The sequence below is a fragment of the Exophiala bonariae genome, assembly GCF_035927105.1.
Source record: "Exophiala bonariae strain CCFEE 5792 chromosome Unknown scaffold_7, whole genome shotgun sequence".
NCBI lineage: Eukaryota > Fungi > Ascomycota > Eurotiomycetes > Chaetothyriales > Herpotrichiellaceae > Exophiala > Exophiala bonariae.
Window position 1 is genome coordinate 147,744 of NW_027042482.1, and position 24,878 is coordinate 172,621.

At 52.3% G+C, this 24,878-nt stretch overlaps 9 protein-coding genes across 9 annotated transcripts; 4 read left to right on the forward strand and 5 right to left on the reverse strand.

Annotated features, from left to right (window-relative positions):
* Positions 1–693: 693 nt before the first annotated feature.
* LTR84_012081 (uncharacterized protein) lies at positions 694–3,279 on the reverse strand (the record flags this gene model as incomplete). Its single annotated transcript, XM_064855606.1, has 1 exon — positions 694–3,279. The coding sequence occupies one exon, from the start codon at positions 3,277–3,279 to the stop codon at positions 694–696; it is 2,586 nt and encodes an 861-aa protein (XP_064708266.1).
* Positions 3,280–4,288: 1,009 nt separating this feature from the next.
* LTR84_012082 (uncharacterized protein) lies at positions 4,289–5,289 on the reverse strand (the record flags this gene model as incomplete). Its single annotated transcript, XM_064855607.1, has 3 exons — positions 4,289–4,686; positions 4,729–4,986; positions 5,073–5,289. 3 exons carry the CDS (start codon positions 5,287–5,289, stop codon positions 4,289–4,291), a joined length of 873 nt encoding a protein of 290 aa, XP_064708267.1.
* Positions 5,290–6,708: 1,419 nt separating this feature from the next.
* On the forward strand, positions 6,709–7,620 carry LTR84_012083 (uncharacterized protein; the record flags this gene model as incomplete). The annotated part of the gene is made up of 1 exon (XM_064855608.1): positions 6,709–7,620. One exon carries the CDS (start codon positions 6,709–6,711, stop codon positions 7,618–7,620), a length of 912 nt encoding a protein of 303 aa, XP_064708268.1.
* Positions 7,621–7,926: 306 nt separating this feature from the next.
* LTR84_012084 (uncharacterized protein) lies at positions 7,927–11,960 on the reverse strand (the record flags this gene model as incomplete). Its single annotated transcript, XM_064855609.1, has 2 exons — positions 7,927–8,936; positions 8,993–11,960. The coding sequence occupies 2 exons, from the start codon at positions 11,958–11,960 to the stop codon at positions 7,927–7,929; spliced, it is 3,978 nt and encodes a 1,325-aa protein (XP_064708269.1).
* A 563-nt stretch (positions 11,961–12,523) lies between these two features.
* LTR84_012085 (uncharacterized protein) lies at positions 12,524–14,231 on the reverse strand (the record flags this gene model as incomplete). Its single annotated transcript, XM_064855610.1, has 4 exons — positions 12,524–13,367; positions 13,414–13,753; positions 13,809–14,024; positions 14,084–14,231. The coding sequence occupies 4 exons, from the start codon at positions 14,229–14,231 to the stop codon at positions 12,524–12,526; spliced, it is 1,548 nt and encodes a 515-aa protein (XP_064708270.1).
* Positions 14,232–15,487: 1,256 nt separating this feature from the next.
* Positions 15,488–17,436, forward strand: LTR84_012086 (uncharacterized protein; the record flags this gene model as incomplete). Its single annotated transcript, XM_064855611.1, has 2 exons — positions 15,488–16,946; positions 17,000–17,436. The coding sequence occupies 2 exons, from the start codon at positions 15,488–15,490 to the stop codon at positions 17,434–17,436; spliced, it is 1,896 nt and encodes a 631-aa protein (XP_064708271.1).
* Positions 17,437–17,868: 432 nt separating this feature from the next.
* Positions 17,869–19,485, forward strand: LTR84_012087 (uncharacterized protein; the record flags this gene model as incomplete). Its single annotated transcript, XM_064855612.1, has 1 exon — positions 17,869–19,485. One exon carries the CDS (start codon positions 17,869–17,871, stop codon positions 19,483–19,485), a length of 1,617 nt encoding a protein of 538 aa, XP_064708272.1.
* Positions 19,486–20,278: 793 nt separating this feature from the next.
* Positions 20,279–21,919, forward strand: LTR84_012088 (uncharacterized protein; the record flags this gene model as incomplete). Its single annotated transcript, XM_064855613.1, has 1 exon — positions 20,279–21,919. One exon carries the CDS (start codon positions 20,279–20,281, stop codon positions 21,917–21,919), a length of 1,641 nt encoding a protein of 546 aa, XP_064708273.1.
* Positions 21,920–22,046: 127 nt separating this feature from the next.
* On the reverse strand, positions 22,047–23,849 carry LTR84_012089 (uncharacterized protein; the record flags this gene model as incomplete). Its single annotated transcript, XM_064855614.1, has 1 exon — positions 22,047–23,849. One exon carries the CDS (start codon positions 23,847–23,849, stop codon positions 22,047–22,049), a length of 1,803 nt encoding a protein of 600 aa, XP_064708274.1.
* Positions 23,850–24,878: the final 1,029 nt, after the last annotated feature.

Below are 24,878 nucleotides of genomic sequence, written 5' to 3' on the forward strand. Positions count from 1 at the left end.
GGAGGTGGCCTGGTCTGCGTTGTTTTGAGCTCTGAATATGGCACTCCTGAGGACGATCGACAAGAAATGTTTATCATCTTGTATTGGAGCTTGGCGGTTCGGGATGGGGCGTTGTTACGAATCACGATCACTGTTTGTCCCTCGTGTGAGGCCTCGAACATGATGCAGTGTCTGAATGATTTTCTCGTTTTCATATGCGAATTCACTGCACATACAGATTTGAAGTGTGTTTTTTTTCTCTCGAAGAGAAGATGTGCATCATCCATCAAATGGGTATGATGGTGTGCTGGATGTGCCTCTAAGATGCAAATAGAATGTCATTACTGTTCATGGATGTTGAATCTTTGCCTCTGCAACACTAATTTTCTTCTTCTCCTCTGACTGAAACTCGTCGACGCTTCCATGGCCTACTACACAGGGAGTAAACAAGCTGTTGTCGTCATGTGAAACAATTATACATGCAACGCCTGCGACGTGTGGTTGTATGTTCAGCAACCTCCTCACCATTGTATTACCATGGCCTGGTCACATCTCGACCCAGAACGGCTTCGATACGCTATGAATCTCCACTACATGTCCACAAATGCCAACCCTACCACCGCAAAACGAAGTACCAACCAAGCCATCAAAGAGTCCTCGACAACCCCCTCATGCCATCCTCCATCAGCCCATCCCAAAGCTCCAACCAACCAACTAAGGCACCCCCCTCTCCTGACCCAAGCTAACCACATCGGCGACCCAACGCATCTCCACCGCACTGACACCCCTGGCATAAGCCTTGGTACCGGTATACACGAACTCGTTGTAGAGGATGCCCTCGAACTTTCTCGCGCTGCCACCGCCAGCACCGTCCACGCCGGGGACGGAGAACAACACACTGCTCGGGTGGATCGCCACGGGCTGGTTCGTCAGTATCGTCTGGTACGTCCCGTCGCTGGCCAGGCGCGCCACGTTCGGGTGGAAGCCCGTCAGCAGACAGCGGAGGATGCGCGTGGGGAGCGTCGATGGGTCGGATGTCGACGTGGGTGGTGCTGGCGGCGCTGCGACGACATCCGAACGGTTGGTACCGGTACCTTTCTCCTGCTGCCGCCGCTCCTTCGCCTCCCTCTGCCCGGCATACCGCTTCATCAGCGCCGTCAACTGCTTGCGCACGTCCATGGCGCCGCGCATCGCGCGATGGCTGATGAAGCGCGCGTCACACCAGCGCTTGCGGTCCGTCGTCTCGGCTTCGTACGCCTGCATCGCCGCCAGGAGCGTGAGATGGTCGCCTTCGCGCCGGAACAGTTCGCGACGCAGCGTCTGCGCGATGGCCTCGCGGCTTTGGCTGGCGGGGTCGTCCTCGGCGGCGGAGTCGATGGATGTGGATGTGATGGCGAGAGGATCAGAGTCGAGAGACGACTGGGTCGGCGAGGTCAGGCTGTGCTGGATGTTGAGGAAGACGTTCTCCACGCTCAGCGCCGACACGATGTCCACGATCTCCGCGACGCAGTCGTACTCGGGCTGCGCGCTCGCGAGCAGCACCCGCGCCAGACTCGCCGGTAAAGGCAGGACACTCATCTCGCGGCCCAGTGGGGTGATCTGCCCGTCTGCGGGGTTCAACGCCGATAGTTGCAACAGGTGCACCAGTGCTCGCTCCATGGCTCGCCGCGGCGGCGCCGTCAGCAGCGGGAACGTGTGCAGCGCGTCGATCCCGTGCGCTTTCAGCGTCAACACCAGCTGGCTCAGGTCGCAGCGGAGAATTTCTGGTTCTGTGTCCTGCGCTAGCTTGTAGAACTCGCTCTCGGGGTACAGTCTGTAAGCGGTGCCAGGGGCGTCGCGGCCGGCACGTCCCGAGCGCTGGTTCGCCGAGCTGCGGCTGATGGGCATCGTGAGTAAGGAGTCGAGGTTCAGCGCTGGGCGGAACAGGCGCTGTTTCGCTTTTCCTGTGTCGATGACGTGGCGGATCCCCGGGACGGTGATGGAGGTTTCGGCGATGTTGGTGGCCAGGATGATCTTGCGCGTGAACTTCGGGGTCGGTTGGAAGACTCGTTGTTGCAGGTCTGAGGGTAAGGCTGCGTAGAGGGGGAGTATCAATAGTTTGGGGAGTGTCTTGGAGAGAACAACATCTTTGGAGATGCTGGTGGACCACGCTTGGACCAGACTGAGCAGCGACTCGACTGTTTCCTGCCCGGTCAAAAACACTAGGATGTCGCCTGGCAGAGGTGAGTGTGAGTGAATGTGCATGATTTTCTGGTATGCGGCGTCTAGAAGATCTGACAGTGGGCTGGGGGTATATGTGATGGTGACTGGGAATTGGCGGCCTCTGATGAACAGTGCCGTCGCCTTGCCGTTTTCAACGCCATTTGTCGCCGGGGCCGATGACGATGCCGCAATCTCTTTCGACGGAGGACTGCTCTGAACATCACCAGAGTTTTCGTCGTCCACTGGGTTGTCATTGAAGAAATCCTTGATCTTCTCCATATCGGCCGTCGCACTCATGACGACGACCTTCATCCCAATACCACCTCTGCCATCCTTGGGGCCGCGCAAATCTTGCAACCGTCGTAGAAACCCCAGGACAAGATCCACATTGACACCACGCTCGTGGACCTCATCAACGACCACCGCCGAATATTCCTTCAACCAAGGATCTCGCAGCATTTCCTGCAACAGCATCCCCTCCGTCATGAACTTGATCCTCGTCGCCGGTCCCGTACTGTTCTCAAATCGCACCGAGTAGCCGACCAGCGACGCCGGGCTGGAATTCCCCAACGGCGTACCCATTTCCTCGGCCACGCGTCTCGCCAGTGAGATCGCCGCGACACGCCGTGGCTGCGTGATGGCTATGCATCCTCCGACACTCACACCACTGGATTTCACTTTCTTGCGCTGGCACCAGGACTCGTCGATCAGAAATTGCGGGATTTGTGTCGATTTTCCAGAACCGGTTTCTCCCACCAGTAACATGACATCGTATTTTCGGAGTGTTTGTCGTATCTGGTCTGCGTGGGCGTATATTGGTAGTTTCTGGCGTACTTGTAGAAGGTCTTGGGCCCGTTTCTTGAGATTGGAGCTTTTTCCATTTGGTGCAAAGTGGGTGTCGGATTTGCGTAAGACATCGCCCTTTCCTTCTCCGTCTTGTCCGTTGGATTTTCTCTGGAAGTCAACAGTCTTCACTTGAGACTGTTTTGTCTTCGATACTGCCGATCTGTGTGTTTCGAGAGACTGCTTAAATGTCTTTTGATCCGACCGAAAAGCCTCCGCGGCTGACCGCTTCTTACTCTGCAAAATGTCCGCCATACTCTTGCGAACAACAAGTACGGAACTGATACGGTTCCTGTGCTCACCTCAGAACAATGTTCTGTAAACTAGGATTTATAAAAGAGGTCACTGCTATTTTCGCCGCGCCAAAAAAGTTTGAATGATGTTATCCTCAGCCTCGTCGGGATCAAATCAAAGTTCTTCGGCTCTTGGCATCTGGGTGGCGTCGCTAATTGCGTTAGGTCAACCTCGTGCGGGCCCTACGCTCATCAAAAAATGACGACTTCTGCTTCCTTCTCTCCCTCAGATGATTACAGTCATTCCAAGTGACAAGTCATTATAACGATGGGTTGAAGGAAGTGAGCTCCTAGTCTATGCTCAAGAATCAACTGTAGTACTATGGTGCTGGGGATGAGTTCGACATTATCGCAGGATAGGATGGGATGCGGAGCAGCCAATGTTGCGAACTTGTGCTTCTGAAGTCGAGTCGTTATCTATCTACCATCCTCCAGATGTGGAAGAATATTGCAAATACCTCAGTCCTGCAATTCAGGTCATTTCCACTCGCTAGCTCCTCGCCTTATTTGCAGGCCGCGAACTTTGCACTAATATGTTTCAACCCACAATATGGACAACGAGAGGAACCAGATTAGCCAAGCGAGGCTCTCTCGAGGGAAGTGTTCAGGTCGCGTGCGACTTGACGAATCTTATCGACGGCATCATCCGTGAATATTAGGAATTGGTCAGAGTCATTTCCAACGCTTTCACCACGAACTTCACCAACATCAGCTTCATAAATCGAGTGCTTCAAGAGTAACTTACATAGACCAATGACCCGAGTCTTGAGGACCCCTTCGACAAATTCGAAGCGACAAACCATCCCACCGGCGCAACCCCAGTGTCCTGCCACATCGCACCTTCTTGGTAATGTCAAGAGAGGAAATGGACGATTCGGTATGAGATCCACGTAACACTCGTCGATGATTCGGCCAAAGGCGACGCGTTGAGTTGCACATGAGAATGTCGCCGCGTATTCCTAGAGGACGAATCAGAAATTTATATCTTGTGCTTCCTTGAGTTGAAAAAATATTACCGGCAGCATTACATGATTCATCAAACCCAAGGCCTTCAAAGTCTTCCAGCCCATGAACTGGAATGCATCAGTGATCCCTGCTTTCTTCGCTTCCCTCTCGTTCTTCGGACCCATATTGGCTTGCTTCACCGTCTGTGGAGGATCAGGATAATAGGCAATGAAAATATTCGTGCCCTGGTCAGCTAGATTGAAATCTAGGCGGGATTTGGTCATAGCAAGGTCTGCTGATGTGACAGAATGTGCTGGGTCACCTCGCTTTTCTGTAGACTCTCGCGTCGGGATAAAGACTGCAAGGTCCGAGGCATAGTCTACGAAAGCTAGGTCCACACGCCAGAAATTGTCTCCTGTAGCACCTTAGACTGATATCAACATAGAAGGCCGATTCAGATCTCAACCCGCAATTTGTCCACTTCGGTCACCCGACAAAAAGGCGTTTGAAACGCCAGCGTTCGAAATGAAGCCCCGATTCCTTAAAAGCAGCTCCGTCTCCTTGTAATCGGTGCCATGAATGAGATCCAGAAACTGAGCAGTCGTGACGAACTTGTTACCGTCCATCCAGAAGCCTGACATAGTGACGTGGTCGTCGATTTTGTAGCCCTCGACGTTCAAAACGACTCCCACATGAATTCTGCCAGCAGCGAGGGCGAAATTACCTATACTTTGTAGAGGGTAGATATATCAGTGATGTAGGGGAGATCAACACGAGGTCATACTGTCTCGATCTCAGTTTGAGTTCTACCTGGGACTTTGTGCCCTCTGACATATTGCTCTTGGTCCTCATCAAGCAACGTGATCTTTCCTGAGTCTTGCACAGGGAGAGCCGTCTTCCAGCGGTGGCTGAGCATATCGAGGATGGGGCGACCAAGATTTTCGGCTGTATTGTGTCGCACCGAGGCTCGGAGACGATTCTCCAGTTGGACGCCTGTGGATGCCCCAGTTGCGGCTTGGAGGTACATTGGAGCTGTAATTTCAGGACTTTCCGACCTCGAGCTCTTGGACTCGGCCGTTGCATTACCTGCGGGAGCGAGTAAGGTCGGTAGGTTAGGTAAACTATTGGGATAATGCGGAAAAGGTGAACGTGGTGCGGAGGTGGAAGGAGTCGCTTTCTTGAAAGTAAGGAAGAGTGCATAAGAAAGAGATTGGGGTTGAAGAGTGATGAGGTTTGACTCTACCTGACTTTCTCACAGACCTGGGGGACTAACGAGGTCGTCGCCATCGTTATCGGACGCCATCCTAGCCGTCATTCTTGTGTGATATTGTTATCTGGATAGTATTCCCGCTTCCACGATATAAAAATCTTGTTAGGCAGGGACGAAACAGTCTGCGACATTGACCAAGGCATCAACGCCTCAGACCTATTATAGCTCAACCAAGAGTCATCTGACGCGAGTTTCACGAATCCAGTGTCATTCGTGATCATAGTGAAGCTGTCGTGAAGTCTACAGCCTCATCAAGTGTCAAGGCTCAGAGTGACTTCCTTCCTCGTCTTTCACTCGCTCTGCCATCACCACTGCACGTTGTATTGCTTGGAGTTTCACCCGCTCGCACTGGTTCAGAGACATGGTGGAAGTTCACGCGACATCATCAGAAGCGAGCAAGGTAGCAAACGGCGTCTGCCCGCCTTGCAGATTTCATGCTGAAGGAGAAATGAATGCATCTTCGACGTTTCCGACAACGTTCTACCTCTTCCAAATCAGTCACACATAGTTACGGCCGATGGTATTTCAAAAATAGGCTACTCGAGGTCGAATGTGAAGAGGTTGAAATGTTTCATCACGAGAGTTTCGAGAGAGCTACACCCTACGTCATCACGAGCAGCCTCCTCGTATTCCCCGGTGAGCATTCTTGATGACTGTTGGCGAGCCTATCACTTGTGCCTGGGGGTAAACGTATTGACCCACCAACAACAGTCCAAGTGTAGTGATGCTGGAACATTACTAAGATTACGATGTACCCCCTAATCCTGCCTCTACACCGGCCAATCTGCGCGGTGTAAGAATAGGCCCCAGGAAAATCAAATCACCGCCCCAAAGTACCTGGAAGCTACGTCCGAATCCTGCAGGAATTGCTAAACAACACTGGTGTAGACAAGGTCACTTTGCTGCTTGGATGCCCTGGTCTGGTGTACCAGCAGCAAGCTCTTGCTATGACTAAGGGTCCTTTGGGACATGGATTGATATGGCTCAATGCAGAGTCCTATTATGTCTGTTCAGTAATCCTAAAGACATGAAGAGAACTATAAAGGGGTGCTTCAACGTCGATAACAAGATGTTGAGACCAGCAGTCCTCGACAGAAGCAGAAGCAGAAGCAGAAGCAACTTCAATACCACCAAACACAACAGATCACTCCTACCATCCATCACCAACCATCAAAAATGGCCGTCACTCACCAAACAGCCAAGACGCAGTATGCGGACGCAGGAGAACTTCGCTATGCATACCGTCGATTCGGCAACACCTCAAAGACCTCCGTCCCCATTCTCTTCCTGATCCATTTCCGAGGCACCATGGACTTCTGGGACCCGTTGCTGGTAAACTCGATCGCCGCACAGCGCGAGGTCATCCTCTTCGATAACGCGGGCGTCGGGCAAAGCACCGGCACCGTACCGCCAACCGTCAAAGAGATGGCCCAGCACGTCATCAAATTCCTGGAGCTCATCCACGTCAAGGAACTCGATATCCTCGGCTTCAGCATGGGAGGCTTCATCGCACCGCTGGTGCACCTGAACGGGCCCAAGGGCCTCGTCCGCAAGCTCATCATCGCGGGCTCAGGGCCCAGCGCCGGAGAAGGCATCCTCAACCACTCGGACGAGCAGAACACCGAAGTCGGTCGGCTGGCGGGCCAACCAACACCAGGCTTCGACGACGGGCTCGGCAAGCTGTTCTTCGCGCCCACGCCCACCAGCCAAGCAGCGGGCCAGGCGTTCTGGAACCGCATCCAGGAACGCAACAAGTCGACCAGCGGCGAGGAGCGGAGCAACTTCGTCTCGTGGGGCTACGAGGACGGCGGCGCCGGCGTCACCGCCATGGTCGCTGCCCTCGGCGCATGGGGCAATCCCGAGAACAAGGCCGACGGCGACTATGATCGTCTCGCGGACATCACGGTGCCCGTGTTTGTCGGGCAGGGCTCCAACGACTTCATGATCCCCACGGTCAATAGCTTCGTCATGGAGCAGAAGGTGCCCGATGCCAGGTTGAAGATCTTCCCGGACTCCGGCCATGGGTTCCTGTACCAGTATGCCGAGGAGTTCGCTGGCGATGTGAATCGCTTCCTTGATTCGGCTTGATCTGTGGGCGGTTTAGTTAGCTGCGTGGTTGAACAGGAGTGTTGAGATTAGATGAACTATAGAACGATACGGAAATGTTATTTCGATTCAACAGTGCCTATGTAGACTACCTACCACCAAGAGGTCCTTTTTCCGTAAAAACTGCGCTTTTGGGATCTGAGATGGCCGCTTTCATTTGTGTTCAACTCGCTGTCACCGTGATCTTCTAATCTTACAAAGATCGTCTGTAACCTAGATAAAGCCTGCATTCAAAACTTTTCCGCGACTCACCGCGTTGTGGTCTGATTTCTACCGGTACCCTGCGCTCTATGCACGACCCGCGCTAGAATTCCGACCACTTTGTTGTGCTCGGGTCACTTCTTCCAGGATCAATTCCTTCGCAGAAAGGACGCCGCTTCGCTCACCCACAATGGTGATCGCTTCATCTTCCTCACCCTTGTTCTTGTTGGGCACTTGAATGTCACAACCAGAGGCCTTGCGAATGGAGTTGATGGTGGAGCCTCCTTGGCCAATGATGTGTCGGTGAAGACGTGGATCGGAGAGAATGAGATACCCAGTATGCTGTGGTTCTCGGGCCTTTTCGAGTAGTGTCTCGATCTTCTGTTTGGCCTTGGTCACCGCATCTGCTGAAGCATCCTTGCCGCCATAGATGACCCAGGGGATCTCGCCACTGTCAGAACTCAATCCATCCTGATTGGAGACAATGTCCCAAGAGTGTTGCAACTCTCCATCTTGGTCTTGATCGGTGATCAAGGGCATGTCACCATTGGTGTTTCTCGCACGAGCTGGTCGGCCACCGTCCTTGGGCTTTGGGGGTGGCTTTTGGCCGTTGTGGTCAATCCGGATGCCATCTCTTGAAAGCTCGCGGAACAATGCTCCATTCTTGCCAATGATGTGATGTAGTGATCGTGGGATCTGGATCGTCTCACCAGGCTGTTTCGCCGTGATGGTATCAATGTGCGCCTTCGCTTTGGCAACATTCTCTGGTCGGCCCGCAATCTTGACACCAGTCTGACCACTTCCCTGGCGAGGTACATTGAGCGAGACCGAAAAGTCATCTTCGATCTGCTTACGAATCGCACCGTTTGCGCCGATGAGCTCCCGATGTTGAGTCACGGGTACATCGATGGTCTCGGTAACCTGGTTGTCTCGTTCATCAACGAAAGACTGGATTGCAGAGACAATGCCGTTGACAACAGCAGTGGTACCCTTGACAGTGAGAGTGTCCGACTCTTCGCCCTGTCGAGGGAATCGCACGTGCTCAGCACTGGTACCAGTGCCTCCAGCTTTGGCCACAATGCTTTGGATGTTGGACCCTGTGATATTGTTAGTGTTTGATTATTGTAGCAACAAAACAAGAAAGATGTCTCACCTCCTGCACCTATCAAGGCACGGTGGTATTTTCTGTCCACATCCAAAGTTCGGGTTTCAATGTCATCAAATGCCTTAGATCGCTTTTGCAGCTCCTGTCTCGCCTTGTCGACTTGTTGTTTGGTGCCCTTGATCTGGATGGTCACTCGATCTGAGCCATCCGGCTTAGGGATGTCGATTTGGGCTCCAGTGTCCGCGCGGAGCTTCTCCATTTCTTGACCACGCTTGCCAATGAGGGACGCCACTTGAGTTTGAGCCACCGACACGGTCGCGATGTGTGAGTTATCCACCAAATACTGGTGCAAGCTCAAGAGCTCATCACGGACCTTCTCGGCCTTGGCTCGCGGACCACGAATGCGAATCTCGTCTTGACCTTGGTTTCCGCGATTGCCACCGGCCTCGCTGGCATTGTCGCCGACAGAGGCATCGTCACTGAAGCGAGAAGACTTTGGGAAATCGATTCTTACGGTGTTGTCCACCTTGCTCTGGATCTTCTGTAGATTCTCCCCGCTCTTGCCGACCAGCATACCGTGATACTTGGGATCGATCTTGATGGTGAAGTTGACTTCATCCTCCCACTGTTTAGCCAGGCGTTGAATTTCTGCCTTGCATGCCTCGGCCTTCTTCTGTGGTCCTTGGATCGTGATCTTGCCATTCTCTTGGGTGTTGATCTCGACATCATGCTTTTCTCGCAGAGCTTTGATGTTGGCACCTTGTTTGCCGATCAGGTTCTTGTTGAATTGTGCGGGGAAGGGCAGCGTGGTGGTGTAGCCGCGCTCCTTCTCGTCCTGTTCAGCCTCTTGGAGGAACTCTTCGATCTTCAAACGTAGCGCGGCGATGTCTGACTCGCTCGGACCCCGCAAGTACACCTTTTCGGACGGAGATCCGCGAGAAGCTCCGTTGACTTTGGGTCCATGTCTGGTACCGAAGTCTACTTGGACAGGGAAGGTCTGAGGGGCAGCGGCTTTGGGCTCGTTGTTGACGAATCGCCTTACCTTATCCTGAAACTTCTTGGGCACATTGATGTCCTGGACCGAAATTCCCTGGTGAGGGATGCTGCTCAAGAGCTGTGTCTGTGCTTCTTGAAGGGCCTTCTCGAAAGTAGTGAGATCATTCTTTGTCGGCTTGGTGCGTGGAATGACAAATGGGCCTTCTTGTGCGGGTCCTTCATAGACGAGAACCACGGGGTCGGAGCCATCCTCCGGCACGATCAGATGAACGCCCAGCTTGGTTCTGAGGGTCTCGGAGTGCATCTGCTCAAGGTGAGGATGGAAGAAGGGGTCAACTTCGACCAATTGTAGTCGAGGAGTGGGGTATGCTTGTGTGATCTTCGAGAGTTCGTTTCGGGCGGACAGAGCTTTCTGTGGGTCGTTGCTGATGAGGTTCCAACTGACAGAGGCGTTGGGTGCGGAGGGGAAAATGATTTCGGCGTTGTGGGACTTGAGGAATTCCCGTTCAATGGCCTTTTGCTGGAGGTATTGCGCCAGCGCCCTTGAATGACGTTCAGGCCCTTGTGGTGCGTCACCAAAATGTTTGTGCAAATCCACCGCTCTGTTGTGCTTTCGTGACATGAGTTCTTCGGCGAGATTCCGACCTGCGGTGAGCTTGTCCTTGGGGCCGATGATGTGGATGTCCTCGGTCTCGTGATGCGAAGGGGGTAGAATGACAGCACAGCCGGTTTCTTCCAAGAATTTCAAAGGATCCATGCCACGGTCTCCCACAATGTAGGGGTGGAGAATTTGCTCAGCGGCCAGCTCTTCCAGCAACAATTCTTTCTGAAGTTCTTCGGCCAACTTCTCGAGCAACACCCGAGCCTCCAAGACGGCAGCTTGCTCACCAGAAACCACGATGTGCGAGTCTCCGTGTGGAGAAAAGAGAAGCGACTGGTTGGCCTCGGCACGCTGAGGCGGCTGGTGGTCCCAAGTGTGGTACTGTGGTACATTGATCCGGAGATCACGATCTTGTTCGAGCTGCTGGATTCGCTCGGCATGGAGACCCGCGATGAACGGGAAGAGTTCTGGTGCGATCCCGCGAATGGGTAGGTCGACCTTTGGTTGCAAGGCCTTGACTTGGTTGGAGATTTGCTCGTAGACTTGGCGAACCTGAGCGGCGTGACCACGGATCTCGACCACATCCGTCTTTACGTCTTCTGGATTGACGACAGGTCGTGCATCTCTCTCAATACGAACTCTGACGTTGAACTGACTCTCCAACTTCTTGATGTTGGCACCAGCCTTGCCGATGATCTGAGCAGAGACCGTCGAAGGGATCTCGAGCTTGACCTGTTTCTCCACAGTGAGCTCTTTGGAGATGTGCATGAGAGCCTCGGTGACGCGGGCTTTGGGACCTTCGGCCACAAATTCTGTGCCTTTGGCGAACCTCGTCGACTTGGGTGTGACAATGACATTGTACTTCTTCTTCACATCATCCAAGACTCTCTTCACCGATTTGTTCTTGTCCAGATCGGCGTTGTCGATCTCAAAGGAATCACGGAAGCGGCCAGGAAGCAAGACATTTCCGTGGACTCCTGGCGCAGCGGTGTTGGGGGTTCGAGCACCTGGGGTCGAGGAAGGCGTCGGAACGCCGGAGGAGGTCGGTCGAGAGCCCAAGGCAGGGGAGCCATTTGTCGGAGCAGCTTTGGCAGATGCACTGGCCACCCAACCAGGAGCACGAGAAGGCTTGGATGCAGGACCTAGAGCAGGGAACGCCTCCTCAGATTGAGTATCGAGAGCCGAGGGTTTGTCAGATGCCTTTTGCTTGCCCGCAGCTTTGGCAGACAAAGGACCACCGTTTCCATTAACATCCTCTTCAGTGTGATGAGGCGGAGGAGGGTGTTGAATGTCCTCCTCGTCCACGACGTCTTCGACGGTGACACGGTGAGCCTCGGCAGCTTCGTGCTGTTCCTGCATCAACTGTGCAGGGGTCTTGGTCGGAGCCGAGGTGGCAGATTCCGCTTGTGCAGAAGCCATGATTGTGTCTCGAGGAACAGGTGAGTGAAAAACCGGTAGATTGGAACGATGACCGAGAGGGATTTGTGCGTTTAGGGAAGACAGATCATGCAGTCGATCTAGGATGGGAGAGTTGGGTTGGCAGATGAGGGAACAAGGCAAGCCTTTTGGTATGTTTTCTGAAGATAAAGGCTTGGTGAAAAAGACCAGAAGGTTCGGAGTGAGGAGGAAACCTGGAGATGTTGCAAGTTGAACTCAAGTGGAGGAACCGATTTCGAAAAGAGTAAGGCGAGAAAGCCTCGAGTTTGTCCACAAATGCTTAGCGTCTCACGGAACAACCCGCCTCCCGGATGACGTAGTCGGTGGTGACACTGATGCCACTGCCCAAGGGAACATTGTGACTACCTGGATATATATAAAGGTAGGTGAAGGACCCTCGTGAAATTTCAAGATCAGGTGTTGATGACGATGAGGACGTGCAATTTCAGGCACGACAAGAAAGAGAGGGCAATCTACTTGGGGACGCCGAGAGGAGAGAATGACTCCCGTTTACATTGCAAGAACAAGCCATCTACCTAAGTACTTTAGACTCGTGCCTTTTTATTCTTCACAAAGCCTATTGGAACGCCTTCCGCGGGCGTGAGGATGATGTCGCAGTGCATTGTGCGTTTGCTGCCGTGGTCAACAATCTGATCAAACTCTTGCAGAATCCTGACAATGGTGTAGCCCATTTGCACCATGGCAAACTGTTGTCCGATACAAATTCTTGGTCCGCCATTGAATGGGATGAAGGTCCATGAGTTTGGCGTCCATGTGCTCCATCGCTCTGGGACCCATTCAAGCGGATCATATGGGAATGACGGTGAGATTGGAGGATATAGGTCCCTCCGACGTTGCATGACGAGGGTACTGTAACCCACGATGGTACCCGCAGGACATCCGGTAGGGCTCATTCGGTCCGCTCCACCACCATGGGGCAGAGTGGTGTCAACCAGCGCCGACCTGACATTGAACGGCACTATGGGGTACAATCTCAGCGTTTCGTTGATAACATATGTCAAATACTTCATGTCTTTGATCTCTTGGTATGTGGGCGGACGGCCATTGTCGCCGAGGAATTGGACGATTTCGGCTCGAAGTTTGGCGACCACCTTTGGATTCTTCGACAATTCCAAAAACAGCCAAGACAGTGTTCCCGCGGTCGTATCACGGCCAGCGAGGAGGAGAGCGACCAATTGATCGCGCATGACCTTTCGGTCTCGGGTATATCGCGCTAGGGCATGGATGAAGGTATCGGATCGTGAGAGTTTGGAGTCGAGCTCTTCCGGAGATAGTGACAGAGCCTCTGTTATGTATGGTTCGATGAAATCCTCCATGGTTTTGAGGCCGTCGTTGAATGATTTTTTGGAGTAAAAGTGCCTCAGCGGTCTAGCACCATTAGCCACGGTCGCAATAGTTCAAGGGTAGAACTCACCCCAATCGACCCTCTAGAGCTTGGACTCGTTGCACTTCGTCAAAAGCCGTTGCGAATGCGGACTGCTCAACTTCCAGGCTGCCCACACTATGTCCGAAAAGAAAATGGGTAGACGCGTCCAGAGTGTAGCGGAACAACAGTTTGTTCAGCATAACCTTCTCCCCAGTGCCCATCATGGATATCAGCTTCCGCACATGGGTTTCAAAGAGTGGAAGATCAGCGACTCTGTCTCGGATGAACATGGGCCGAATGAGCTGTCGTGAATTATGCCATTGCTGGCCATCAGTGGTGAAAATGCTGTCTCCGAGAAACTGTTTCCATTCTTCGTGGAATCGTTCACCTAGGATTGAGGATGAGCGAGTTTCAAGATCAACTAAATACTTGGTTCAGCTTACCTTTTCCAAAGTCTTGAAACTGTTGGGTAAGAATCGCCTTGGTGTTCTCCGGATCGGCCGTAAAGAGGATCCGTACATCCTCGAGGAGATGCAGTTCACAAGTATAAGAGCCGTACCCTTGAATATCTGTGCCTGTGTGGCTGAAGAGATACTGCCAAAACTCCAGAGCTTCGTTCCTCACGATCGCGAGAGTCGAATGGACAGGGAAGTCGAGACCTAGGAGAAAAGTCTTCAGCCACGTGCTCAAGGTCACTGTCGATATAAGAGACACAAACCGAAGAAGAACCTTGTCGTGACCCGGGGGGTGTCTCCCCCGAGCGCTGCCACCTTGCGCCATTTCACGTATCGACGGGTATAAAGTTGAACCAAGTACACCACGAATGCCGAGACTGCTAAATATTTCCAAGATAGGGAGAGAATCATGGCGAAACTGTATGCTCCCTAGAGCAAACTTCACACAAGCGCGTTGCTAAGACTTGAAGGCACGAGCTGGGGGATCTCGAACGGGAACCACATGATATATACGTATGATGGACTAGGGTTTCAACCGTTAGAGTGGGATTTGAGATGGGCGCGCTAACTACCTACCTAGGTACCTTGTTAGTTAACTTGGTTACGAAAGACCGAGCGGGAGGCTCATAGCGGCGACCCGTTGTGAGGAGTCGTGTTTCAGGCACCGTGGCCGGACCTAAAACGAATAGTTGTATAATACAGGGGGCCTCGGGCTATTCAGCGGGACATGTGCAAGCCTAAACAGACCCCTCAAAAACGAGTGCCGAAGGCTGCCACGACCCCGCTCGGTCTTTCACACGCAGTGATCGAGACATAAAGTATCTCGTTCGCTTAAAAGGTGATGAACTCAAACCTGCAAATCGCAGTTGGCGTGTAGTCATCATGGTTGTCTGATCGTGTCGTGGCAGGCTGTGTCAAACATCCGTATCTCGTGTCTTGATACGATGTACGACTTTGGAGGTTCAAGGTCATTCAACGTGCTTCTCATTCCACTTTGATAATGATGTGTCGTTCCGAGCTCAGGCCTGTCCCAAGTACCAAGTATTGGAACTATAGAACTGATCAGGAATTACCTCCCTACCCACGGCTGAAGATACATATCCTGTGACTTGCAGGTCCTTTGCTGGACAATAACGTCGATCGTAGCTATCCATACTCCTGGGCAGGCAAATATTGCCATCCACGACGCAAAGGCGATCTCCAAACGTGGAAGCGTCCATATGCCAGTCATCAGATTCAATGGCACATCAAGGAGACAAGAGCGATCATGCCTACTTGCATGGCCCCAGGCACCATACGTGCCAAGATTGACTCCCAATGGAACCACCAGCGCGGGGCAACCTCATCACTCGGTCAGAACCATCTTCAGTTAGGTAATGCCAGATAGGTATGTTCTGTACCAATTTCCCAGCACAGTCCCAGCGATCCAAGTATTCGATCGACATCGACACCAGGTCCCACCCGAGAGCTTTACAGCAGGTGGAGTATTTTCACCATTATCAAGCCAAAGTTATCTCCCTCTAGAACAAGCAGAAGCGTCCGGAAAAGGTACGTATCTTAGTATCAAACGGGTCAAGGCTTCAGACTTGTGGCTGAGATATATCTGAGGAGTCAGGTAGGTAGATGCACTCTAGTAAGTGCTTCTGCAAGATCAGTATCTGCCCGCCATGCTTTTAGCCACCTTCGTTCTCATTGCCTACACCACTGTGGTTGGCGCTTTATGGCCCGAGCCCACTGAGATGGCCACGGGAGGTCAAACATTCTGGGTGACTCCTGGTGGCCTGACTGCAGTTCTTCGATGTGACCAAGGAGAAACTGTCCTGGCTGGTCAGGATCACCGATGGTCTGCGAACGATCTGGGCATTTTAATGACCGATGCCTCCAACTGGACCCAAATGCTGTGGGATAGAGTCCCCTCCTTTTTCGGCTACTGGTCTGGCGCTCGGGTCGAACCAGTGCTCACCGAAACCCTCATCCTCCGAAATGCGGTCCACGATACATTCAAGTCGATCGACAAGTCCAACTTCATTCCCTGGAAGTCCCATCCAAGAAACTCGCAATTCGAGCCGCCCGTCCATGGTCGACATCAATACGTATCAAAGCTGGAGATTCAGCTGAAATCATGCCCCGACGACGAGAAATTGCATCCACGGAAATTCTTCGATGGCGACGAGGCTTACGAGCTCTTCATTCACAACAGCACAGCCATCCTCCGTGTGGAAAGCACGTTAGGGGCCCTTCGAGGACTTCAAACCTTTCAACAGCTGTTCTACCGCCACTCCGGCGCAAGTGGGCATTACACAGATCTTGCACCTGTAACGTTGTCCGATCGTCCAAAATGGAAACACCGAGGTATCAGTATCGACATTGCGAGAAATCCTTTCAAACCTCGTGACCTCATTCGCACCATCGACGCCATGGCCAGTGCCAAAATGAGCAGATTACACGTCCACGCTACAGACTCTCAATCATGGCCGATAGAAATCCCCGCCTTGCCCACCCTGGCCCGAAAAGGGGCATACCACCCTGATCTTGTGTGGACGACCAAAGCTCTCGAGAAGATTCAGTCTTATGGCGTTTCAAAAGGGATCTCCGTGTTCCTCGAGATTGACATGCCAGGCCATACTGCTTCGGTGGCACACGCCTATCCACAACTGATCGCCGCATTCAATGAGCTTGATTGGTCGACATTCGCGGCCGAACCACTCAGTGGTCAGCTGAAGCTCAACTCGCCGGAAGTGACGACCTTCGTAGCCGACGTCCTGAATGATCTACTTCCACGGACTCAGCCGTACACATCGCTCTATCACATCGGAGGCGATGAAGTCAATCTGCCGGCTTATCTGCTGGACGAAACGGTTCAAAGTGATGATCCCGCGATATTACAGCCGCTCTTACAGAAGTTTATTGATCGCATTGTCAGGATCGTCTCCAGTTTTGGGCTACAGCCGATAGTCTGGGAGGAGATGCTGCTCGACTGGAATCTCACCCTTCCCTCAGATGCGACAGGACAACATTCGGCAAGTACTCTCGTGCAGGTATGGCGGAATAGTAAGCGAATTGAGGAGGTACTGAGGAGGGGCCACCGAGTCATCTTCGGTGATTATACCCACTGGTATCTTGATTGTGAGCTTCAACTTCTCTACTTCCAGGGATCCCTCAAGCTAACTCGACGACAGGTGGTTACGGCAACTTCATCGACCCTTATGCCTCCGGGGTTTCACCTCCCGGTATTCCGTTCAATACCTCAGGCGGGGTTCCCAGCAAAACGACGGTCCCGTACCTCGATTACTGTGGTCCATATCACAATTGGCGCCACATTTACAGGTATAATCCATTGGAGAACGTCAGCAGTAGCCTTCATCATTTGATCGAGGGAGGTGAGGTTTTGATGTGGTCTGAACAAACGGACTCGTTCGACCTTGACACAAAGATATGGCCAAGGGCTGGAGCTGCCGCTGAAGTGCTTTGGTCCGGACCGAGAGATGACTCGATGTTGGAGGATGCCACCAGGCGTCTGGGCGAATGGAGAGAAAGGGCCGTAACTGAATTTGATATCATGATGTCGCCCGTGCAAATGACATGGTGTTTGATGGAGGGTGGCTGTACTCGGTAGTGAGTCAGCTACGAACCCTCATGAATCGAGTTTTGACATCGTAAATGTCAACAATCAGTCCAAGGAATCCTCGGCATCAGAAGTCACGCGTGCTCGTAATGGCGAAGATGGTTGAGAGCAATTCGTCGTTTCTAGAAGATGTTCCCAAGGTGACTCAGCGAACCAATAGAGTACTTTGACCAAGACGATCACGTGTCGATGTCGCGCCGCTGAGTGTATGCTCCACCGAATCACCCGCTAACTTGAAGTGGTCGTTGCCTTTCACCTTTCGCCTCCAAGTTTATCATCACAATCGGGTTTGAAGAACAAGCCGCGCAGTCATTATTCTGCAAACAGATCCTATACCAGCAAAATTCCCTTCCTTCTCGGTCATCCTTCAAGGTCTGTCAAGCAAATCCGATCAATCGCGCTTTTCCACCCTCAAATCCATCAATGGCGACAATTGCGCCCGACACGCCTGCGGCGCAGGCTCTCAGCAATGCAGTACACACCAAACTCGTCGAGGAGGGTTGGACCCAAGACGACGATACCTCCCTCGCCGAGTATATCGTCCTCATGCTTGCGAATGGAAAGACTCAAGATCAGATAGCCTCAGAGTTGGCCGGAGAATTATTACAGGATGCTACCGGTACCACAGAGTTTGCGCAATGGCTCTTCCAAGAGGTAGACCGCATGCAGGAAGCGTCACAACAATCAGATAAACCGGTCACACAAGAACCCTCAAGTTCGGATCAGGTGCCCGCCGAGAACCCTATACCTGCCGCCTACGAGATGGATATGGCTGATTCTGCGCCCGAGAATGCGTATGTTGTCCAGCCCTCAATGGGTCCTTCTGAGTTTTCACTGACCTCCTTCAACAGCCCTCGAGGACCCAAAGGTTTACACGGCGGCCGTGCACAGTCCAATCGAGGACGCGGCGGTATGAACAACAAAGGTGGAGACTCCGCGTTACATCGAACTCGAGGCAACGATCGCATCAATTCACACGGGAACGTACGAGGGGTGCCCAAAGGCCCTCGCGGCTCTCAGGATCGAGGTGTCCGCCCTGGCATGCAAAAGGCTTTGAACAACATGGCTCTTGCCAATGCCCCCGGAATGCAGAATCCGATGATGATGAATGGAGGCCAATCGCCACAGACCCCGATGCAGATGTCGCCTCAACAACAGATGGAATTCATGGCCATGATGGAACAACAGACCCGCATGATGGCTCAACTTACCGGTATGATGCCCGGTGGCAATGGTGGCTTTCCCCCAAATGGCGCTCAACAGAATGGACACGGCCGATCCTTGTTTGATAGGGTCGAGCCCTCGCGTGGGCGAGGTGGTCGGGGACGGGGCAGGGGCGGTGCTAATGCCAACGGCCACATCAAGAGTCCGATCAAGACCGGCGACCAAGATACAGCCATGGAAGGCGATGAAGCATCGGCAGACGCTGCCACCATGGACGTGGACCAAGCGACGGGCCAGCCCAAGCAAGCCGCCAGCAACACCATGTGTCATTTCAATTTACGATGTACCAACAAAGATTGCCCCTACGCCCACCAGTCACCGGTGGCACCTCCTGGAACGATTGTGGATATGTCCGACACATGCACATTCGGCGTTGCCTGCAAGAATCCCAAATGTACGGGCAAGCATCCCTCCCCAGCACAGATCAAAGCGCTGCAGTCACAAGAAATCTGCAAGTTCTTCCCCAACTGCACACGACCCAACTGTGCGTTCAAGCACCCCAACGCGCCCCTCTGCCGGTTCGGCTCCAACTGCAAGACGCCCAACTGCCAGTTCACCCACCTCGAAATTGCATGTCACTTCAATCCCTGTACCAATATGCGATGCCCCTATAAACACAGCCCCGGCCAACAAAAAGCCACCACCCTCGCCGACTACTCGTGGACCCCCGACAAGCAGAGCCAGACGGTGCAAGACGCATCGGCGGTCTCGGGAGACCACCTGAGCGACCGCCGATTCGTCGACGAGAACGCGGGCGAAGAAGAGCTGGTCAAGCCGGAGACCGCGGCCGGGAATGGAGAAGGCGTGGTCACTTGACAACGTTGAGAGATATTGGAAAAAAGCAAAATTGTGTGTGTGGGCATTGGATGGACTATGGACTATGTACATTACGAATGATCGCCTGGGCCCTCGACCGGAATGAGGCTCTTTGTGCCTGTCGCTGGAGCTTGATGCCCCGCGCTGGCTTGGCTGTATGGATCGACCGGGTTAATACCATAGGTAGCTGGCAATCTCGAGAGGTTTTTGTGTGTTTCCATCGTTTGAGTATTCCTTTTTTGGGGTTATTTCTTTGTACACCGAGACTGGAGCATTCCGGATTTTGTGGTCTTGGAATTCCACCGCAGTGCCTAATCAATGTAGAATTACAAGTAAGGATACCCAGGTGTATATATCGAGATAGTCCGGCCGAATACGCTCGTCGAAGAAGGTGGATATTAAGGTGAGCCTGTCCGTACCTGTGCTGGTGGGTCAAGGTTCGAGGTGGTGGAAGTTTAAAACCATCCAAGTGGACGGATCTCGCGTAAGGCGTCGGAAACTTCATTCGGAGGGCAGTACTTTGCGAATGCGACGCTGGTGTGGGTGCGGCATACCCTCTTTCACAATATGTGTGATTGATTCCTGCTGATATTTGGTGATGAACGTCTTTTCCATACTTGGCTCTTACTATCGCCAGAAATATATTGACTTGGGGGGTTCCGTCATCTTTGACGAGCGCTTTCAATACCTGACAAACTCGAATCTCTGAGTCATAAGAAACGACGGACGACACAATACACGCATCTATATCTATTGGTGAATTTGGCGCTACGTTGGGCCTGAAAGCCACGCCATGGATGTCGAAACCAGCTTGCAGGACGTGGTCAAAGTGCTACAAGGCATACTGTCCGCGGATGATCTGCCTACATCGACAAATAACGCTGTGAAGAGCGGCGGACCTGGTCAAAATGGCGACGCAACCACGAATATCACTCGCGGCAGCACCTTAAACTCTCAACGTGTACTCCCAGCGAAGACAGCGAGTCTAAAGCCCGCTCAGATCCAAGAGGCAGGTCTGGAAACCACCAAGAACTCCTCCAATCCAGTGCAAGCGCTGGCGGACCATCTCAGCAACGAGATCCTCCCATACCTCAACCGCCAATCTCTGTCCCCAAATTACTACGGGTTTGTCATTGGTGGCGCGACACCAGCGGCTCTGCTAGGCGATCTGCTGGCCGTGATCTACGATCAGAACGTCCACGTCCACCTCCCCAACGATACCATCGCGACGGCGGTGGAAGTACACGCCTTGAATTTACTGGTGCAGCTGTTCCGGCTCCCGGGAGAGGAGTGGCGGATCGGCGGTCCTGGGTCTGGCGGAGGTATCTTCACGACAGGTGCCACAGCTAGCAACATCCTCGGTCTGGCATTAGGCAGGGAATTCGTGCTTCGCAAGGCGCTGGAGAAGAAGGGTGTCACTGATGCAGCATCCCTCAGTGTTGGGGAGTCTGGGCTGTCAGAATTGATGGCTCTTGCAGGTGCGCGGAAGTTGCAGGTCCTGAGCACTTTACCACATTCGAGTGTCGTAAAGGCGGCTGGAGTACTGGGTATTGGCCGGAAGAATGTGATTCCACTCGCCACGGCGGATAATTCCCTGCAGATCGACATGGAAAGGCTCGAGGCTGAAGTGAAAAAGAACGATGTCTTGAATATTCTTGCCATATCATCCGGGGAAGTGAATACTGGTCGGTTCGCGACAGCTTCTCTGGAGCAGATGACGAAGTTACGGCAGATTTGTTCGGAGAACGGTGTTTGGATCCACGTCGATGGGGCATTCGGCTTGTTTGGTCGGGTACTCTCTCCTAATGACACTGAATATACCGAAATCGTGAATGGCGTGACAGGTCTTGAGCTGGCTGATTCTATAACCGGCGACTGTCATAAATTGTTGAATGTTCCTTATGATTGTGGCATGTTCTTTACCAAGCACAAGGATCTCAGCGAAGATGTCTTTCGCAATGGTAACGCAGCCTATCTCACAAGTGGACTAGGCGACGGTGACGACGTTCAAACCCCACTCAACATTGGACTCGAAAATTCTCGACGCTTTCGTTCACTGCCCGTGTATTGTACCATCAAAGCCTACGGCCGACAGGGGTATATAGACATGTTGAAGAGACAGATTGGACTGGCTCGGCGAGTAACTCGATGGCTGCTTGATGACGACAGATTCGAAGTGTTGCCCCACGGTGCTTCAGAAAGCGAGGTCATCGCAAAGACGTTCATCATTGTGCTGTTTCGAATGAAGGACGAAAACCTGAACAAGGGGCTAGTCAAAAGAGTCAATGCCACAGGCAGAATGTTCGTCAGCGGCACTGTTTGGGATGGAAAAGCCGCTGCTCGAATAGCGGTGAGCAATTGGCGTGTTGATATCGAGAGGGATGCGAGGCTGATAGAGGAAGTGTTGGATCAAGCTAGCCAGGGTGACAAATGAACTCCGAGTTGTCATAACGCATTTCATATTCCTAAAATTGGTGCAACGCTGAGGTCGATGGTGGGTGCATGGACTAAGTTGTTGCAACAAGGCAGATAGTGTATGTGCCTGAAAAGGCATTTACAGTTCAGAAAACTGCTCCTCCGATTATGAATATTCTTTCCTCCTCCTTCTGAATCCATTGAACAACCTTGTTGGCGTTCTGGGCAAGAGCGTTTCGAGATGTTGATGGGCCCGCTACACAGTACAGCTCGAACATCGGAGTGACCCAAGCCAGTGCTGTTGCATGTTGGCCAACACTGTGATGAACCTTGACTGCAGCGTGCTTTGCATGAACACTCGCATGTAGTCGATGATACAAAGACATTAAACGCCTTCGCTGCTTGAGAGTCTCGAAACTGGGTGAGAATGATGGCATAAAAAACTGCACATTACCCTTGGATTTGTAAAGGAAGTGACGAAGAACGGTGCCTGCAATGATGTCTGTTGGTGAAGGGCGACCAGCCTGGACAGCCGCTTGAATGACCTGCATACTGTTGTTTCGACGGAATTCTTGCACGAGGTAGTTCTTCATACTTTGGAGGTCTTCAAAGCCCTCCTTGTTGGCGCTGAGAAGGATGATAGCCACCGAGTCTTCCTTGGCAATGTGCTCATTGGTGTCGAGCTCCCGCACCTGACTACCACCCATATCTAGAAAACTCACATACATGTAAAGATAGCCGGTATTGTTGAATCCTGGGAGACATATTGGGACCCACGATTCACCTCCACCAGCTTTGATGCCTTCGGCTTCGAAAAGCATGTTGAAGATGAGTTGCAAGTCACTAGGATGTAATGAATGCTTTTTAGGCCGGATCACGGATACCAGTCTCCCCCCCGCAACAACCAGGCCATACAGTAGATCATCAACGCGGGCTTTGATCATGGTAGTGTTGATCACGCTGCGGTAGGATTTCCGTAGCTTCAAGCACTCTAACGCAGATAGCAGAGTCGAAGGCGACCCTCTTGTGAAGCTGTCTGCCAGTGAAGAAAGGAGAACCTCGGTACCTTCCAATGGCCGTCTGAGATCCGTAGAGGGGCGTACCGAAAACAAATGGGTTAATGTGGGAAGGGTCAACGTGGATAGGATTTGCATATACAACGCCTCCAGTTGGACGCGGACCTGTGCTTCGCTTTCTGGAAGACTCGTAATGCCAACGAGGAACAGGTTCGTCTGTGAGAGGATGACGAACAATGTGCTGTCTGCCTGGAAACTTTTAAGCTCATCGTTGTTGCCGCTGTATGCGGAGATGACAGTCTGTATGATACCAACATAACTTGATATGATCGCATCGGAGCCATGACGCGTATAGATGGGTTTGCCAGCCGCCGACAGGATGAGAAAGTGTTTGCGCTTGGATTTCCAGAGTGTATGGGCAACCTCTTCGCCTGCGATATTCTCGTCCAGCTCGTCAAACTCTTTCTCAAAGTCCACATCGCCATTCTCGTAGATACTTTCGCTGTCTTCGTCGAAGAGAGTCACCGAGCCGAACGATGACGAAAGTCCTTGATCTTCTTGTGTATCTGCATCGAAAATGCTTTCCGTCTCTTGAACATATCTCCCAAAAGGTGCAAAGCTTTTGATGCTTGAGCTGTCCTCGCCTACTTCGCTATTCCGAGTGCTGATCGCAGGCCGAATTGATGGCGTGGAGGATACACGAGAAGGAGCGCTCCGGACCTCTTTTGAGCCATCGGGACGGTTATAACTATTCACATCGGTCATCGACACCGCAGTGGTGGCCGTAGAAGTAAGGCCCGCTCTTGTGGGTGGACGAGAGCCATGGCTGGTTGATGGTCTTACTTGCATGAGGTTCAGATCGCTAGGGCGTGGAGGTAGTGGTGGTCTTTCTTCCCCAGCAATTGGCGACTGAGGCTCGACGTTGGCGGCCATATCCTGATGCTCGATGATGTCAGTGGGAGAGTTCACAACTTTGCGAGATAAGGTCGAGAGCTATCCAAAGTCGAAAACCTCCATCGTCCGGAGTCCTCGGCTTCATGATCTCCTCGTGCGCTGAAGATGGCGGCTGGAAGTCATGTTGAATCACATATGTGATTTGTCGCATTTTATTGTTTCTGAGAAGGTCATTTGGAGGCTCGCACAGCCTTGCTGACCTAACGTAGCCTCGTCACCTTCAAGCCTTGGCAGCTGAGCACAGCCCAACATTTCACAGCGTCCTCGTGACATTCACAACATCCTGTTGCCATTACTACCTAGCTTTGTAGTAGCTCACTGGCGTGAACAAACGCTCCATCATGCCCTCAATCTAGTTTACTCGTGATTGATACCGTTGGGTGCGAGACTTATGAACAATCAACCTTCTCCGGGAATGCCAATAAACTTCGAAACTCTCAGCCTTTGCCTCGAAAACAAGACGACTGCTAACGCCTTTGCTGTGACAAGATGGCTATGAGTGGCATTAGTATCGAATCGTGGATTTGGCGTACCGCGATCAATGATCTTTCCGTTGAGTAAACAAGAAGGATCGCCTCCATGCATCAAGTGGCAATTGTTGAACTGCTAGATTCCCCATGGCATCACGGTCCTCTGTGGCATCGGTCAACTCAGGGGGAATTCTCTCTTCAGAATGACAGTTCGGGCTGACGAAGACTATAGGCACGAGTAATTGGGATGGCGTTCCTTTTATAGCTTACTTGCTCTCATTTGCGAACGATGATGAATCGTGGAGCTGTATCGTCCTTGCGCTTGTATGTCATCGCGAGGACCATCCTCTAAGTGTGAGTAATTTGCAAACACACTGGTGATCCACATGGCACAACGATTCTAGGGGAAACTTATTCTCTGCATACCTGCCACTGATCATGATCAACTGTGGGCTTCAACTTTGGCACCCGTCAGCAAGCTGGAGAGGAGGGAGCAGAATTGACAAGACTCCTATAAGATTCACGAAGATATTACTAC